Source organism: Chaetodon trifascialis, chromosome 20, assembly GCF_039877785.1.
Source record: "Chaetodon trifascialis isolate fChaTrf1 chromosome 20, fChaTrf1.hap1, whole genome shotgun sequence".
NCBI lineage: Eukaryota > Metazoa > Chordata > Actinopteri > Chaetodontiformes > Chaetodontidae > Chaetodon > Chaetodon trifascialis.
The window spans coordinates 20,620,266-20,637,255 of record NC_092075.1 but is presented as its reverse complement, the minus strand read 5'-3'; the positions used below and the strand labels follow the sequence as shown (position 1 = coordinate 20,637,255).

At 40.4% G+C, this 16,990-nt stretch overlaps 1 protein-coding gene across 2 annotated transcripts in view; it reads right to left on the bottom strand.

Moving 5' to 3' along the window:
• slc12a2 (solute carrier family 12 member 2) overlaps positions 1-16,990 on the bottom strand; it is a 73,732-nt gene that overhangs the window by 32,229 nt on the left and 24,513 nt on the right. For both annotated transcript variants that reach the window (XM_070989829.1, XM_070989832.1), the window contains exons 2-14: positions 15,216-15,335; positions 13,415-13,490; positions 11,359-11,454; positions 6,960-7,099; positions 6,077-6,187; positions 5,835-5,943; positions 5,595-5,719; positions 5,193-5,277; positions 4,922-5,082; positions 4,691-4,798; positions 4,429-4,552; positions 3,847-3,948; positions 607-762 (exon numbers count right to left, since the gene is read on the bottom strand). In XM_070989829.1, the coding sequence (XP_070845930.1) occupies positions 607-762; positions 3,847-3,948; positions 4,429-4,552; positions 4,691-4,798; positions 4,922-5,082; positions 5,193-5,277; positions 5,595-5,719; positions 5,835-5,943; positions 6,077-6,187; positions 6,960-7,099; positions 11,359-11,454; positions 13,415-13,490; positions 15,216-15,335 (1,513 nt within the window). The remainder of the gene's footprint in view (positions 1-606; positions 763-3,846; positions 3,949-4,428; positions 4,553-4,690; positions 4,799-4,921; positions 5,083-5,192; positions 5,278-5,594; positions 5,720-5,834; positions 5,944-6,076; positions 6,188-6,959; positions 7,100-11,358; positions 11,455-13,414; positions 13,491-15,215; positions 15,336-16,990) is intronic.

Sequence of the window (16,990 nt, the reverse complement as noted above, 5' to 3'; positions counted from 1 at the left end):
TGTTTACAGGTCGTCCCGCTGGGCCAAAGGCCATCTGACCCATGTGGTGTTACAGACATTGAGAAGGCCTCGAATGTGTGTGTAGCTGCATGTCAAACTGAGCGTGCACACAGGTGTGTGTGCAGAGCTGCAAGGCCAGCCATGTGTTTGAAGACAGAAAGTGTGTTGGGAAGTGGAACAACTTGACAGTTCAGAATCATGTAGCAATGGGCTATATAAACAAAACTGACTTGACTTGTTGGACAGTGTGTTTTTCACTTCTGGTGATGCTAAGCTAGGATATTCAACCCTTTAACCCTGCTTCAAACCCCTTAAATTCTTCATTTCATTGCACGGAGACACATTTGCTTTTTGTGTGTCTTGAAATTAGTAAACTGAAGCAAAATAACTGTTACATGATTTTAAGTCGGAAGATAATTAAGTTAATCATTTTTGTCAATCATCAATATTGTCATTTTAAAGTTATTATGTGCATCATGTTTTAGAACAATTTTTAGATATATTCTGGGGGTAAAAATGTTTGTCTGCACCCTTGTAAACCATGGCTAGGAACAAGAATGTGAACTCACTGGTCACATTGTGCTGAATGAATACTTCTTAGCTCACCTGGCTTCTTGTAGCTGACGTAGATAAAAAGACCCATAACAATGACGTTGGTCAGAAGAGCAGCCCACCAGTTGATGACAAACATCACCACGCAGCATAGTATAGCTCCAGCAAGAGAAACCCACATGTTGTAGTATTTGAAGCTGGGACGCCACCCTACAGCACCAATGAAAACAAGTCACATCACTGCGACACAAGGCAAAGGACATTTAACAGCAAACAGAGTGCAACTCGCATACTGTGTGGATATCAGGAATTAAAAATTAATAGTTATGGTAAACTGAGGAAATGCACTTCATGTTAAGGTTGAGCAGAAGTTCAATTTGTCAAAGACTCTTTAATTGGGACCAAATTAAGTCAGACCTGCAATTCAAAAGACTAAAAATCAAGGGTAAGCGTGGTCATCACATGAGAGAAAACACTTTGCCATAAGCTTCATCATCAACATGGTCTTAAAATATTAAATGTTGCTGTTAAAGAGCATGGATAAAGTTAAAGTTGGATACGTGCCGGGGTTAAAGAATGGGAGTTAGCAGCCTGTTAGACTGGATACCAGAAGATTATACCAGCTATTAGGGGCCATATTTGTTTACAGAGTATCACAGAAACTAGACTAGTGGGATTTTAGTGATGGGATACAGTCAGAGTGTGTGTGGTTACACAATGACAGAGTCTAAAACAAACCACAGGACATAAAGGGTACATTGACAGTGCTGTTCCTCTCAGTCCCATGCAGGGGTTTTATGTGTCCCCCAGCGTGGGGAGAGATCAGCACTGATGAGGTCAGAACACCGAATGGGTTTTATACACTTTGTGGTTGCAGAGGCAGTAAAATCCATTTGTCAATGTCTACATTGCTGCTTACCTCTAATTGAGTCATGTACCATTTAAGTCCATGTAATTATATGACCTGCTCGTAGGAATTAGAAGCAGATAGAGAATCTGTACCTGGAGTTCTGCTAGAGCTTTGGTATTGAGGGGAAAAAGCACAGTACTCAGTATAAAAAAAAAAAAATCAACTACATGCATTTCATTCAGCTGTTCACTACAGTGTAAAGGGTCAATTCACCCCAAAACTGTAAACATTTTCTCACACACCTACAGTGGCTTTCATTCATACAGTTAGGTTGGGTTTCATGTGTCCAGGCTTTGAGATGTCTGTGTCTGACATTTCTATTTCCACTCCAGTGCAAGGCAGGTGAGCAGGATCTCGGGATCGTTCCAGAAACGATGTTGCCATCACTCAACAGATAATTCAACAGTAAATCTATCACTGAATCTCCTTACTGAATCTAATCCTTTCTAATCCCTTATCAAATCTGTCTTTCAATATCTGGAAATAAATGTATGAATAATTCAAGTCAAGTTCAAGTTTCATTTTGGCCTTTTGTCAAATAATTTATGGAACCAAAGCTGACATCTTCATCTGGTGATGTGGCAAAACATGAGAAGCCTGAAAACTGTTTATGGAAAGAAATAATTCTGTTGAAGTATTTATGTGTCTTTGTTTTTATTCTGTATGTGTCATAAACTAAATTCCATTGTATTGGATATCTCAAGACCTGGACAAATAATCTATCTGCATAGATGGATAGCACTGGATGTAACTGAGAATGCTTTTCTACAATTTTGGTGAACTGACCCTTTAAAGAACAAAAAAAATTAGCAAATATACAGGGTAGTATTTTTCGTATGCTGTACATCACCTCTGACAAGCTAATGACATATTCAGACATGTTTATGTAGATCTACATGAGCAGAGATCTCTCCTCACTTTAATGGAAACTGACAATACCTCGTTTGTGTCAGGCAGGAACCTTACAGCTCCTGATGCATTTGTCAGTAAACAGCAAATCCAAACAAAACAACACTGAAATGACGTACTGTACATTTACAAGGGCTTCAACGTGCTTTCAACTGAACACAACTGTCAGTTCCAATCGTTGCCCAGTGAATCATGTAAAATGACTCAGTAACAGTCAGTAACACTGACCTACACTCTTCTGCAGAAATATATTTCAATGCAACAACATAGTGATTGAGTGACTGAAGGAAAATGGGGGGTGACAGGGGAATTTGATTAATCTCCTTTCTAAGAACAGTACATTACATAGTAATAAGGAATTAGGGAGCAATTTGTATCAGTAATTTTTTTCTTTCATTTTGACAGAAAATGCATTATCATTCATTAAAAATCTACTATGTCACAAAGTCTTTTAAGATTTCTTCCTCAAACTACCGAGCCTGATGCTTGACCAGGCTTATTGTACTATCAAAGGGAAACACGGAGAATCTGACAAATAAGCTTTGATTTTTGGTAGCATGTTAAAACTGCTCAAAAAAGTATTTTATTTTTTTCTTTGCCCCAAAAAGTTCTCTGAATAACTGTTTAAGTTTAATCCTACTCCTGAGGAGCTTTTTACAAATTATAAAGATTGTTGATTTACACGCCTAATATTTGCACGTGTGCATGTGTGTGTGTGCAGTATGTTGTCATTGCATGCACCTACATATCAATGGATTCATTTGTCATACCTGAATATTGAACTTCATGTTAAGTGTGTTTTTGTTTAGATGACTCAGTGAAGGAGTAATTTGTCATTTCCAGCAAGCTTAACAATAAATAGACATGGTATTTTCTAACTGTGTTGCTTTCAGTACGAACCTTAATTGAAGCTAAAACTGTTCAACCCAAAGGCCACTGAATTGATATTACCAAGAGTCTCTGCCTTATGGCACCCAAAAGTAAAGTAAATGTCAATCACACATAGATTTTGAAACAAAAGCACTTGATTTAAATTACCACGATCACTGGACAGGCTTGCTGCTAATTTTTTGCACTGAGATTTACTTCAGTTAACTTTGACACTTATGTTTATGCTGTTGAAAAATAGCAAACTGTGTTCACATCACATTCACACACATTCACTCAACCACAGATTTTCTCTTAGCTTTTCCATGGACGGTCTGATAGAGCCAGTCTTGTGAGCCCTAAGCTCTTTGGGGCACTTCAGAGCTCAGGACATGTCTAAGTGCTTCAAGTAATGCCTTTTGAAAGCTCATCACTTCCCATCACAGTCATTGTTAAACAGCATTTTACTCGTGACTCTGCTATCATTGCTGCTTGTTTTTACACTCAAACAAGGCATGTCTCTCCTAATAAGTTCCTCTGCTGTGTTAACGTCTTGATCTAGCACGTCTTACATCATATTTTCTGCCATTTTTGGATCTTGATCTTACCTGGCGAGTTAGCCAGTGATGCATGGAACACAGAGAAGTTGATCAAGGCATAGGACGCCAAGAAAAAGTTGGAGATGATGGGCGCAATTATGTTCAACTCGGCTGTAAGAAGAAAACATCAGTTAACTTAAGATTGGCCAAAAGTCAAACCTGCAATTTCCTCTAACACCACCATCAGACCATGTTCTTGCTGACATACTACTGTCAAACTTATTATTTTCAGTCTGTCAAATAGTAAGGTCTCTGAAACAGTACATTTAATAACACTTTGTTTTAGGGGTCCATAGTTTCTTAGTAATTTTCAAATGTTTTTGTAGGAAGTTTTCAGGAAAGACCTAGGAAATCTGGTGCTTATTATAGGCAAATGGGAATAATTACTACCAAATTACATTGTTCTTTCCAGGAAACGGAAATGATTCTGACATTACAGATAAAATTCAGATATAATTTAGTCCAACGTCATCATATTGCAGTATACTGACTGGTAGTATCTCTAAGCTTTTAGGCTTTTATTCATTGTGATCTCATACAATAACAATGCCTAATTGTCAGAATACAAATGAGCAGTGTGCACAGGCATACCAATGAGGATGAAAGCCAGAGCGATACCGAAGGTCAGGATGTAGCCTCGCAGGGGCTCGTTGTTCTTGCCGTAGCCTTTGGCGAACATGCTCAGGCCGGGGTAGATGTTGTCCTTACATAAAGCCTGTTGAAACAGAATGTTCGCGTTGAAGTTGTTCATAATCAAAAACTACAAAATGTGCCACAATCAAAGAGTAAATTGCTCACTGCTTATCAGTGTAACTTGTTAAGATACCTTGATGCAGTTCGGGTCGAGTCTTACCTGAAAAACTTTCGGTGCACTGACCAAAGAGGCCAGAGCTGAGGACAGAGTGGCAGAGAAGATCCCGGCAGTGATGATGGGCCCAAAACCAGAAACTACACTCATCACCTGAAAGGAAAGTTAAATGCTGGGTGAGCGGTTTGACTTTTGCACTGAGCAACAACACAGTTATTTTAACCTCTGTTTCTGAAATGTGCATAATGACCATCTTCTGATAGAGCAGCTTCATACCTGGAAATCATTATGGAGGCCATAGCGGCAGGGTTCTTCACTGATCCTACAGGCGGAGAAGTCATAGCCAAAGTTGCAGGCAGCACTCGTGCAGTTTGCCAAGAGCTGAGAACTGACTGTGTCATTCACGTTTCCACTGGCATCTCTCACGATGCAGGAGCCTGGTGTGAGTATTATCCGCATATTAAAAGTCTGGTCAGAACTGTGACACCACTTGAAAAAGCGCAGATTCTTAAAGCTAAAGAATCTCACATTTACTATAATACTGCACCTGTTGAAACTGCAACACCCAGGTAGACTATTCCTGTGATCAATATGGCCAGAAGCGTTCCTCTGGGAATGGCCAGCTGTGGGTCCTGCAACAAACAACCACAACACAGACTTAAGTTTACAAGCAATCTAGAAGTTCACAAACACTTTCATTCTTATCAATAAAGAGCTTTTAGATGATGTCATTAATCCTGCAACGATGTCATCAATTGTAGCGGTCTGACTAGGAGTTGGGGTACCAGCTAAAGTTGAGGTCTGACAAAGATAAGTGCCAAAGAATCTGCAGACAATTAGTTTGCTTGATTTGCCAGCTTTAGTCAAATGTACTTCATCGGGATAAACCCCTTGAGGTCTATAATCTCTTTTTCAAAGGGTGTTTTGTTAATAGTTCCAGGTGACTTACAGCAAGGTCTCCTGAAATGTTGGCTCCAGCCAGAATACCAGTAGCTGCAGGGAAGAAGATGGCGAAGACAGAGAAGAACGTTTCTCCTCGAAATTCTGGACCCATGTTTTCCCACATGATTGAAGCTGACAACGAGACAGAGTTTTAAACACAGAAAAGGCAGCAAGGTTGTGAGGTGGTACAGATGTCATTCCTGTCTTAAAAGACCCTTTCACTTGAGAAATCAGTGCATGGTCATACCGTCATATCCAAAGAAGCCCTTAGATTCCTTCGACTCGACACGAATGAAGGTCCCGATGAAGTAGTTGATGATGGCTGTGATGAGGACAACTAGCAAGAAGATCTGGGCCTACAGAGAAGCACATTAACTATTTCATTAGTTATGCATCAATCATACTGTGTGTCCTGTAGTGGGAATTTTCAGACTTAGACTTAAGCATTTCTAGTAACATGCAGTATCAGAGAGGGAACTTTGTTCATACCTTGGCCTCCCATTCCATTCCTGCCACAGAGATGCCCAGGAGAAGGATTACAGTGATGGTGCCGATGATTCGAATATCATTGATGTTATCTGTCATGATGGCATCTACACTCTGAAAGACAATACAACGAGCTGTTAAATAGAATAACAATGAACTTCCAAAGGGGGAACGCTCAAGTTCTCTGATGTATTTTTTACTTGATATTGCAAAAGACAATATAATAGTTTAAACAAAAATCCAATGATGGGGAGCTTACAAATGAAACTAAAATTGACATGCAGACAGTAACAGAAAAAGGTAACTCTGCACGAAAAAAAGGCTAACTTTGGTGGATATTCAGTTGAGTAGTCTAACTCAGATTTCTGATGCTCATATTTTCTTCAGATGAACTTGGATGGAATGTATGTTTGCACAGAAGAGGGAATGTAGCATGTAGCATATTGTCCCTGTGCCTGTGATGGTTAACTCTGTGTTCTCCGGTTTCCACCCGTAGTCCAAGGACATGCTGGTTAACTTAATTTGCAACTCTAAATTGCCTGTAAGTGTGAATGTGAGTGGTTGTCTGTGTCTGTGTGTCAGTCCTTGGACTGACTGACAAACCTGTCCTCTCCCTCAGTGTCACTGTCAGCTGGGATTAGCTGGGATATTGCTAATGAATGAATGAATGGACAGCCAATAAACAACCTCAGTATAGTTAACTTACCTAACTTGCTATATAAAGGGTGTCATATTGCTAACGTTCGCTCTTGTGCTCCAAACTGTCTGTACGGCTTAAGAGAGGTCAGGTATCCAGGAGAGCCAAAGAAATGGAATTGCACCAACAACAAGAGACACAGCAGGAATCACTAGCAGCTTTAAAGCACTAGAAGACGCAGAGACTTACTTGAAGAAGTTCCACTACAGTTTCAGCAAAGCCCACGACATACATGGCAACAGCCACTGCATTGGCGAAGGCAAAGATCAGACCAATAGAGCCTCCAAACTCTGGGCCCAGACTCCTTGAAATCAAGTAATATGCTCCACCTGGAAAAGAGGGTAAAAGAAAAGATGTTTGCAAAAGTTAACTTATTTGCATCTGAAAGTACTGCACTGGGAAATAACTGTCAATAGTCTGTCTCCGTGAACCATAAATGTGGTCCAAACTGTCAGCTGTCCAAAGAGTTAAATGGAGTTAAATAGAAATGGTAATGGACTGCATTTTCATAGCACTTTTCTAGTCTTGCCGACCACTCAAAGTACTTTACAACACAAGTCAGCATTCACCTATTCACACATACATTCCTCCACTGGTGGCAGAGGCTGCCATTCAAGGTCCAACCTGCTCACCAGGAACAACAACCACTCAGTCACACAGTGATGGCACAACAACGGGAGCAATCTGGGGTTCAGTATCTTGCCCAAGGACATTCTGATTTATGGACAACTGCTCTACTCCAGCCAGATTCATCCTCAGACCTGTGTGTTGTCTGAGCCAAATAGGGCCATCAGAGGCTTCTAACAACACAATTACAAATGGTCAATTATGCACTATCCTCTCTGGGTGTGGACTGTTAAAAGAACACCACAGCAACACATAGCGACAGATGGGAGAGGCCTCCACAGCAGCCCATGCTCCACAGCAAAAGGTTATTTTAGTTCCAGGATCACATATCACACCGCCAATCAGCTGTTTGAAACAGCGTGACTGACTGGGTATGGTACTCCTAACTCTTGGCTCTGATCTGTACTCATAAGCCATTTTCTCATACGAAATCCAGACATTATTTGGAGTTTTCCTTTCACACGTGGTGCACAGCAGGCAATGTCAGTGTCAGCCGTGTTCTGATCTACCAAAAATACTCCGTTAGTGAGGGGTGGAGTCTGGGTGGAGTGTCGGTAGAGCATGGGTAGGGACTGCCAAGGCATGACTGAAACATCATCAACGTGCCCACTCACTCGCTTAGAAGGTAAAATCTGTTTAAAGTCCGCTCCAACTGAATCAGACATTGGTGTTCTTACATATAGCTCCACCAGAAGTGAGTGTTACAAGTGAGAAACCCTTACCACAATCAACAACAAAAAAAACCTTATTAGGTAGAGTTTAACTGGCAACTGTTGTTGTATGTCTTGTTTTTGTGTCAGAAATTCACCTTCACTGCTCCCTCCTTATACACCTTGTATGCACAGTGTAAGCAGCACAGCAGCTGTGGTTGTCTGTCACCCCACATTCACACTCAAACACCTGAGACGCATCAGGCTGCTATGCATTAGCTTCTTTCACATACTTTGCACTGCAACCCTTAACATATCTAGACATTAACTGAAGGAGCTGTGTTTGCAACTCTTAAATGAGAGCCTGAGGTAAAAGAGTGTTGTATACTGCATAGATTGTAAAGCCCCTTGAGGCAAATTTGTAATTTGTAATATCGAGCTGTATAAATAAAATGACTTGGCATGTTTGTGCAACAGGTTTAAACACTGATTTACAATGATTAAAGACATATTCCTTACTGGTGAAAGCCAGCCTTTATGACATCACCGGTGTGTTGCATAGCACAGCTAACTGCAAAAAGAAAATAACTCACAGCTCCTCCTGAGCCAGAGAAGAGGTACAATATACTGGCAAAGTACCATTTTATTTGTACTATTATGTATACTGGCAAAGAACTATTCAGTATTGGGAGTCGCATCTGTCCCATATCTGTTATTGATCACATTCAAAGGTAAAGTTTTTATAAGAACAAAGTATCTGATGAGGTAAAAGGAGCAAACACTTGACAAAAACCTTGGAAAACTGATCCGGTTTGATGTGGGTTTTGATATGGTTAGAAAACAAACAGTGCTCTGGCTGACTGTATTACAGTAAGTGCTGTGGCATGTGATGAAATCCACTCACACTGTGTAGGGCAGTAAAGACTTTTGCTTCACCTCACTGCCAATACTTTAATCTTGACTTTTAAGGCCTTGCATAGTATGGCACTAGGCTACCTGGCCGAGCTTCTCAATCATTACTCACCAGCTGTAGCTTGACCTCCTCTGACATGGCCCTGTTAGCTACTCCCCAGTCAAGGCTGAAGAATTTAGGGCTCCAACCTTTTGGGAAAGCTTACCTGAGGAACTCACACTAGAAAATTCACTCCCCTCCTTAAATTGTCTCTCAAGACTAACTTTATAGTTTGACTTTTCTTACTTATTTCATCTGTTAATTATTTTAATTGCTATTTTCTGTCTATCTTTATGTGTAGCTGTTTTGTTGTTTTGATGTTTTTCCTGCCTTCTCTCATTTGTCCTTGGTTGTGAAGCATGCCAGTTTTGAAAGCTGCTATATAAATGAAGTTGTTATTATAATTGTCTTGACAATGGAAGCTATCAAATTCCAAGCTAAGGTTATTTAAAACAGATTCACTAATCCTTTTTTAGCAAAGGCCAAACATTTAAGATGACTGTCTCGTTTTTGGAAACCTGGGTGTGACTGTGAAGGTAACCAAATGCCACTATGACCAGGGATGAGGAATAAAAGAAAATCAAGAACATGAAACCGTTAAACAAAAGAACTTAACAGTTAATGTGACTCAAAACCTACATTTATAGACATAATGTAAATAAAAAGTAAAATGTAATCATGTCTAAAACAAACACTACTGTAACTGAAAGCAGCTCTGCATTAATTACCCTCAATGGCTCCGCTTTGACATTTCACTTACATCTTACATTTCAAACACTACTCTGCAGGCAGTGAATTGAGGCCACTGTGCAAGGCTTCCCTGAAATGCCATGAGAATGGCAGGAAAGGGAGTTGAAGGCGGGGACTAAAAGGCTGCTAATATGGTATTGAGCAGGTGATTTAAAATTAGAAAGCATAATGTACAGATGTTTGGATCGTAAAATGGTTAGCGTTAGGGTTTAGACTGACATCAGCATAAAAAAACACCGCTCCTTTATTCATTTTAATGCACTCACTGCCAAGCAAAAGAGTTGAACAAGGTTCAACTTTTGCTGCAAAGCAATGTGTCATCATCCAGCAAGACACTGTGCTGGCCAATCAAGTACATGCAAGCTGAAATTCCTGGTAAGCCACTTGGTGATGTGACAGGGTAACTCTGCTGCTTACGTTCATCTTGGAGATGGAGGATGAAATGGCACAGTTATGAAATCCTGTCTCATGGAATTGTAAACTGTTTTGCAGTGTTTTGGTGCCTGGTAAACCTTCAAAGTCAGTGATCTATTACTCAAACCGGCCTTCCTGGATTTGGATTTCATTTCATGTTCTCAGCAGTACCTGAGCACCCAGAACACTCCGCGCTCTGATCCCCAGTGAGTCCATACATTTGAAGCAGGTGTTTAAACTTACTGCAAATTTACTGCTTATGAAACAGTCCCTGTTTAACACTGATGCCTTTGGATGGCCGACAAGCAAACAAGACCATTGGGGACAAGACTGGTTGTTTCCATGTAGTCATTCTAAATGCTTGTGCCCGGATTCCTCGCAGAATCAGACGAAACGATTTACAACTCACAGACCAGAAGAGTCTGTGTTTACATTTTCCCTGGCAAAGTTTCACAGTGAGCAGCAAGTTAGCCAGTTAAGAGGAAGCAGGGGACATTTTTCTTCAGATCATTTTTGCGTGATATTTTGTGTTTATGGCTGATGCTGAGGCAAGATCAGCAAGGAGAAAAAGAGCAGAGACCAAGAACAAAAAAACAACAGTGATACAGCATGAGCAAAAACACTAGGTCTAGGTTCTATCCCATGAAGCAGAAAAAAACCCTGAGTCCATAAAGAGTTAAGATATTTGACACTACTTCTGTCTGCCTCAAAGCAGCAAAGGAATCCAATTTATGGAAAAACAACATCTTTTCTACTTCAATATGATTTTTGTCTTCATCTCAATAAGAAACATTGAACTAATTATAAGCCCATTTTGCCTGATGCGGTGCCTGAGGAATGCCTTAATACCCATGTCGGACCACCAACTAGGATCTTCTTTTGCTTCCATTCACTTCATCACAAAGTGTGCGTTTCTCCTCTCACTGAGACGTGATGTGTGTTTAACCCTTCTTCCATCTGACTTCAAATAAAGCTGCACACATAATATTATACCATGTCTGATGACTGATGGCTGCTCATGCTGTTTAAAATCACACACGAGGATCATTTCGTTTCACACCAAACAGCAGGAAGAGGCCAAAAGAACTCTGCTGCTCCAAAGTAAATCACCAGTCACCATAGTTTTCTGCTTGTGTGACACATTCTCTCATGACTATAGCGAGCCTATCATTCTAGAAAACAAAATAATGCATACCTCCTCGTACAAATCCGTTGGTGGCAATGGCAGAGGTGGAGAGGCCGGTGATGGTTGTCACTACGGTAGCCATGACGACGATCAAACAGGCGAGAGCTGTGGAAGAAAACACATGACAACCTTTACATTACAGAATCCGCGCTTGAATGACAAGAATGTGCAACACTGTTAACAGTTTTCTAGCCGGCCATCCAATCACTCTGAGCGCTCTGTGAAAAGTAGCAGCGCGGGCACAAGGACGAGCCGCTGCAGTCAAGTCTGCCACGTGTCACTTCGTGGTGACATTTCACATCAAAGTGGAGAATTATCAAGAAGTGCGGTGGGGCGTTGTGTTGTGTGTGAAATGAGAAAGTAGCTGACACAGAGCGTTGAATGCTGCGTCTGAAATGACCACCCAGTGAGCGCCGCAGTGCTAATAAACACGGGCTGTGCGCCACACTGCTTGGTGACTTTTCTGGACAGTGATATTTGAATTTGTCACTTATGTGCAGTCTTTGTCACATCAAAGTAAAACATTGGATGTGTATCAAATAGGCCCCTGGCGGTCTGAGAAAAAAGGGGCATTAAGGGGTCGGTTGAAGTATTTTGTCACCTGGTATCTCTCGATGCAGATACTTTTGGTTTCATGAGTCCAGTTTGAAAGTTCTGCATCCACCCCAACACATTCACTGCCTGAGTGAGTGTAACTTTTTAAAATGCTTCTTAAAATATACTTTTGTTTCGGAGAACATATCCTAATTTTTTTCTTATGTTTCTTTAACTTCTTTTATTTCTTTAGTTCTCTTTTCTTTAATTATCAGAAGCAGTTTTACTCATTTTATTTGGTTCCACTTCATATTGATAGCTTCCCATTTGATTAGAAAATTTGTTGATTTGCTGCCTTGTGTGATGCACTTTGTAACCTGGTTTTTGGAAATGTGTAAGGTTATTGTGAACAGAATTTAGTTTGTGGTAGTCACAGTATTGAAAAATGACATTTGAGACAGCATCACCTCCTTCCAGATGTAGTGTCCCTCATTCTCTGGATACTCCACAGATCACACTGTCAACATTCACTCTCAGACCATCACAGTAGCTTCGCACCTCTCACCCAATTTATTGCGAGTCATGTATACTTCACATTACCGATAATTTTAGTTTAGCATTTTCTAGTGTTTTTTCAACTGGTTTGCAGTCTGAAAATCATCTTGTAGAGCCTTCGCATAGAGTCTTCATTACATACAACAGTGTGACTGTTCATTCTTGGCACAGTTTTGCCAGTGTAACTGCAACCGTGCAGTAAATGCAAACGGATTTCAAGCCTTGAAATGATAAGTCACAGTATCATGTGAAAATAACATAAACCACAGTAAAAGTAGAAATGTTGACTAAAACTGAAAAAATAGAAGTTTCAAGGCTTTTCAAGCTGACATCATCTCATACTATAATCAACTGAATGCAACAGTTGCCTGGAAGTTGAGCCTCAATGTCAAAAACCTATGGCATGCTTTGGAAGAGTAGTGTGCAAGTATTTATTATTTGTAGTAATTTGTCTTAACTGTTTAACACAATTTGTTCCTGGTTGCTTGTAGTCCTCACATTCTGACTGATTCAAAAGTGTGTAAGGGGCAGCAGGGCACCAGCCACTGACCACACACTGGGGCTGTAATGGTGTGATGTGACAGCTGTTCAGAAACAGCAGAACTACACCACATTAATATTGCCATAAAATGTAGAGGTTTAGCTTACTGAGTGCACATGTGATGCTTTTATTGGCTCTGCCACTGTTGTCTACTCTGTTGGTTCCTTAGCATGGCATTGCAATGCAGAAAACAAAATAATCCCATGTTTTTAAAAGGAACATTGAGTCTTACACCATCTACTTTTTGTGAAGCAACATTGTTCTCATGCATTAACCACAGGTACATTGCACACACAACTTCCCATGTCCACAGCACAAATTCACAATTTCCTTTGGAGGACAGGGCACTGTAAATGTACTGAGAGCTGAAAGCTAGATTCTAAACAGTTAACTGTATTTAAAATTGTCAGTTCTTCATGAGTGATGTCTCCTTACCAATTCCAGCCTGACCCACGATCCATGACATGCGGATGAAGAGCATCACACCCCAAATGTTCAACATGCAGCGGACCTGTAGAGAGGAAGGCCTGTTACAGTGGGTGCATGAGGGGGGACAGGTTCACGTCAACCAGACACTAGGTTTTCTGTTTTCTGGCAAAGGATACTGCCGGGCTTTACCAATGAAGGCATCTACCATTGTTTGATATTAATAATATTTGGCTGCCCTTTTAATACTTCACTGCAACACAGAAACAGGGATTTTTAAGGGATAGGATTAAAATTAAAGCGCATGTGGCTCATACCAGCAAGAGGTAGCTGCCTAAAACACAACAACTTCACCCCCCAGATGTCCTGTAAGGTCACACGCTCATTCTCTGTCGTGATAAAAGCATGTTCAAAGTGATGAGAGTAAAAGATGGAATGCTGTCGAGCACAGATTCGTCTAAATGCAGAGACAGATAAAAGTTTTCGAACTGGATTTGAATATTTCTGGAGACTTAATCAAAGCAATAATAGATGTTGTACCTATTTGACTCTCAAGCTAACAGGTAGCTGAATGCCACTTTATTTGCTGTCATTTTGAACAACTCCCCCTCTTTGTTTAAACTGCACCGAATCAAACCTGATACTTCATTAGCTTTATAGTTCAACTGTTGGGAAAGAATTGGAAATTGTGTAAATTGTGTAAATAGTGTAAATTCAGAATATTAAAAGTGAAAGTCAGAATAGTTTGAGAGAGTTGCAGAGAATAACCTTTTATTAACTCTTTATCTTTTGTAATCATATTGACATGACTTTTCAATGAAAATTTCAACTTCCTTCTCCTGTCTTCTGATCTTGAAGGATAACCACTTATCTTTACTTTGATCTCATACAGTTAAGACTTCTTTCTCATACTTGTGTAGGTTAATATGATTCAGTCCCACAAGTAGATTCTTATTATTGTATTTTTTTCTATGCCTTACAACAAAACAGATATTGACTAAAATATTTCATTTCCACCCTCTGGTGAATAGTCTTGGCAACGTGAAGAGCTCTAGGTGCACAGATCATCAGCTGACCCTGACCTAGCACCCCCTTCTCTCTGCAGAGACCAGCCAAGTATCACTTTAAGATTACATTCAGAAAATATCCTAGACCATGTGATCAAAGCTATCACATTCCAAGAAACACAAGAATTAGGGCAAGGTTTATATTAGAGAGGAAGTACGGACATCTCATGTCAAAATAAATGCAGGATGATGATCTCCAGACACATTCTAACATGAAAAATTCATCCTCTGCTGACTATACTTTCAATGAAATTAAACATGTCTCAGTTGCTGTGAGTCATTTCTTCCTCAGTGGTGTAACCACGACCAAGCAAAAAAATCTGATCCACCACTTATTCACACTCATGGTCCAAAATCCTTAACAGGGTGTCTTCTACTTGCACATACAGTTCAAATTATATAGTGCCACACTTATCGCTTGTAATCCACTTCACTGAGTTTAACTTACCACTTGAACATACGAACATGAACACTTAGGGTTTCTTTCTATTTTAGAACAGCCAGTGTTACCTCAGAGTAATACAGTAGATCTTTTGACTGTTATACACAGTATATATTCTTGAGCCTTGATCAAATATTTAATTAGAGTTTCATCTAAACTATCCAAACTTTTACACACACTGACTTTACATTGTGATTTTAACAGTGCTTGTGGGTAACTTGACTTAAAGAATAAGAAACACCTTAAAATAGCTAAAAAGCAGGGCTTTTTTAAAAAGCATTGCATTTTGAAAGGGACTCACCAGCACCCCCTTAATCCAGCCAAACTTGACCACTCCTTTGGAATCAGCTGATTCTTTAGCAGCAGCCTCCTCAGCTGGGGTCAGCTCATCACCATTGGCAAACCCATCCTCAAATGGCTCCTGAAAAGCAAAACATAAAATCATGTTTACTGTTGTCCCCATTGCCTGCTTCAAAGACATTCCAAGTCCTGGATTGTAAACTGCCACTCATGGTAACCTTGGAGCCAGAACACTGGAATTTGGTCAAAGGGGATGAATCCACGGTGTTAGTTGTGATGGGACAAAGAAGCAATCCACATGGCAGACTATGATAAGCTGAGACAAACGTCAATCAAGATGTCCCAAAAAATACCTCTCTTTTTTGACCATCATACCTCTTCAATAGAACAACCATGATCAAAATTGAGCAAAAGTAAAACTAAATTAAAAATTTTAAAACTGCAACAGGAAATTGTAGGAAACAAATTGAAAAAGGTTTTGTGTTTCCAAAGAAAATTTTGGGCTTTTCTACGGCAATACTTCATTCATTTTGACTGGAAGTCGACTCAAAGCACTTTTACGACACAAGTCTACGTTCACCCATTTATTCGTATGGCAGCTAAGCAACCTGCTCACACACCGATGGCACAGCATCGGGATAAGTATCTTGCCAAGGATACCTCGACATGCAGACTGCTGAGGCTGCTCTCCCGCAATTCTACCTCCTGAGCCGCCATGAAATGACATAGTAATCATGGAATATCAACGTGATGAAACCCTCTGCCTGACAGGTCACTTTTCTCTAGACAACACCAGCTCTTTAAACCAGACAGACACACAGACAGAGCATGTGTTCCTGCAGCAGATAAAACACAGGAAGCCTCCCTCCTGTGCACAGACAATGTTGTGTCGTTGGTGGCCTCACTGCCAGGACTCTTTGGGTATCCAGCAGATTGTCCGTCCTGCAGTTTATAGCACTTGTAATGACCTTGGGATCAATACAGGATGTCCGCACACGACTCCTTTGTACTTACTATTGTGAAGCTTTCTCCGCATTTCCTCCCTCCACTGGCCAGTAGAATTGTACATAAGGGTGTCAAACTAAAATAAGCTTAACAGCATGACTTCAGAACAGCTCTGACATCAGCTGAACTATAATTCTCATAGAATAATGCTATTTAGTTAGTTAGCCCATTCTCTGCAATGCACATTGCTCCTGCCCTCAGGAGTAAAAACATAATGACAAATTTGCTTGTTAATGAAGCCTTGCTCCCTTGAAAGCTAAAAATGTTTCAAATGTTCTCTGAGAGCCATGAATGTGTTCAGTAAATGTCAAGGCAATTCAGGGCTGCACGTTCACTTTTTCTGCACGTTGTACTGGTGTTTGAGGTTGAAGTTTTGTAGCAGAGGCCACAAAATTGTAGCACAAGTTAAAAATGTCTGTTACCATCTCTACAAACAACCACAAGTAGTGCAGTTCATCACTTTAACGGGCATGTGACAGGCAAAGAGGCTGCAACTGACAGGGCACCATCAAAACCTTAACAGGTAATGCGTTCACACAAATGTTTTGTGATGAATGAACATTTTGGCTAATCATGGCAGGCAGGAGTCAACAAATCCCTCAGGAATATCAGTGACAAATACCGGTAGACATCACCATTCTTGGGCCCTGCCTCAAACCCCTCACCACAAACCCCTTCTGGTTCATATTGAGAGTAACCATCAACTTGTAAAAAAGTTCACTCTGGAGCCCATCAACATGCTGCTAATGTTCAATACAGTTCCACTGCCAA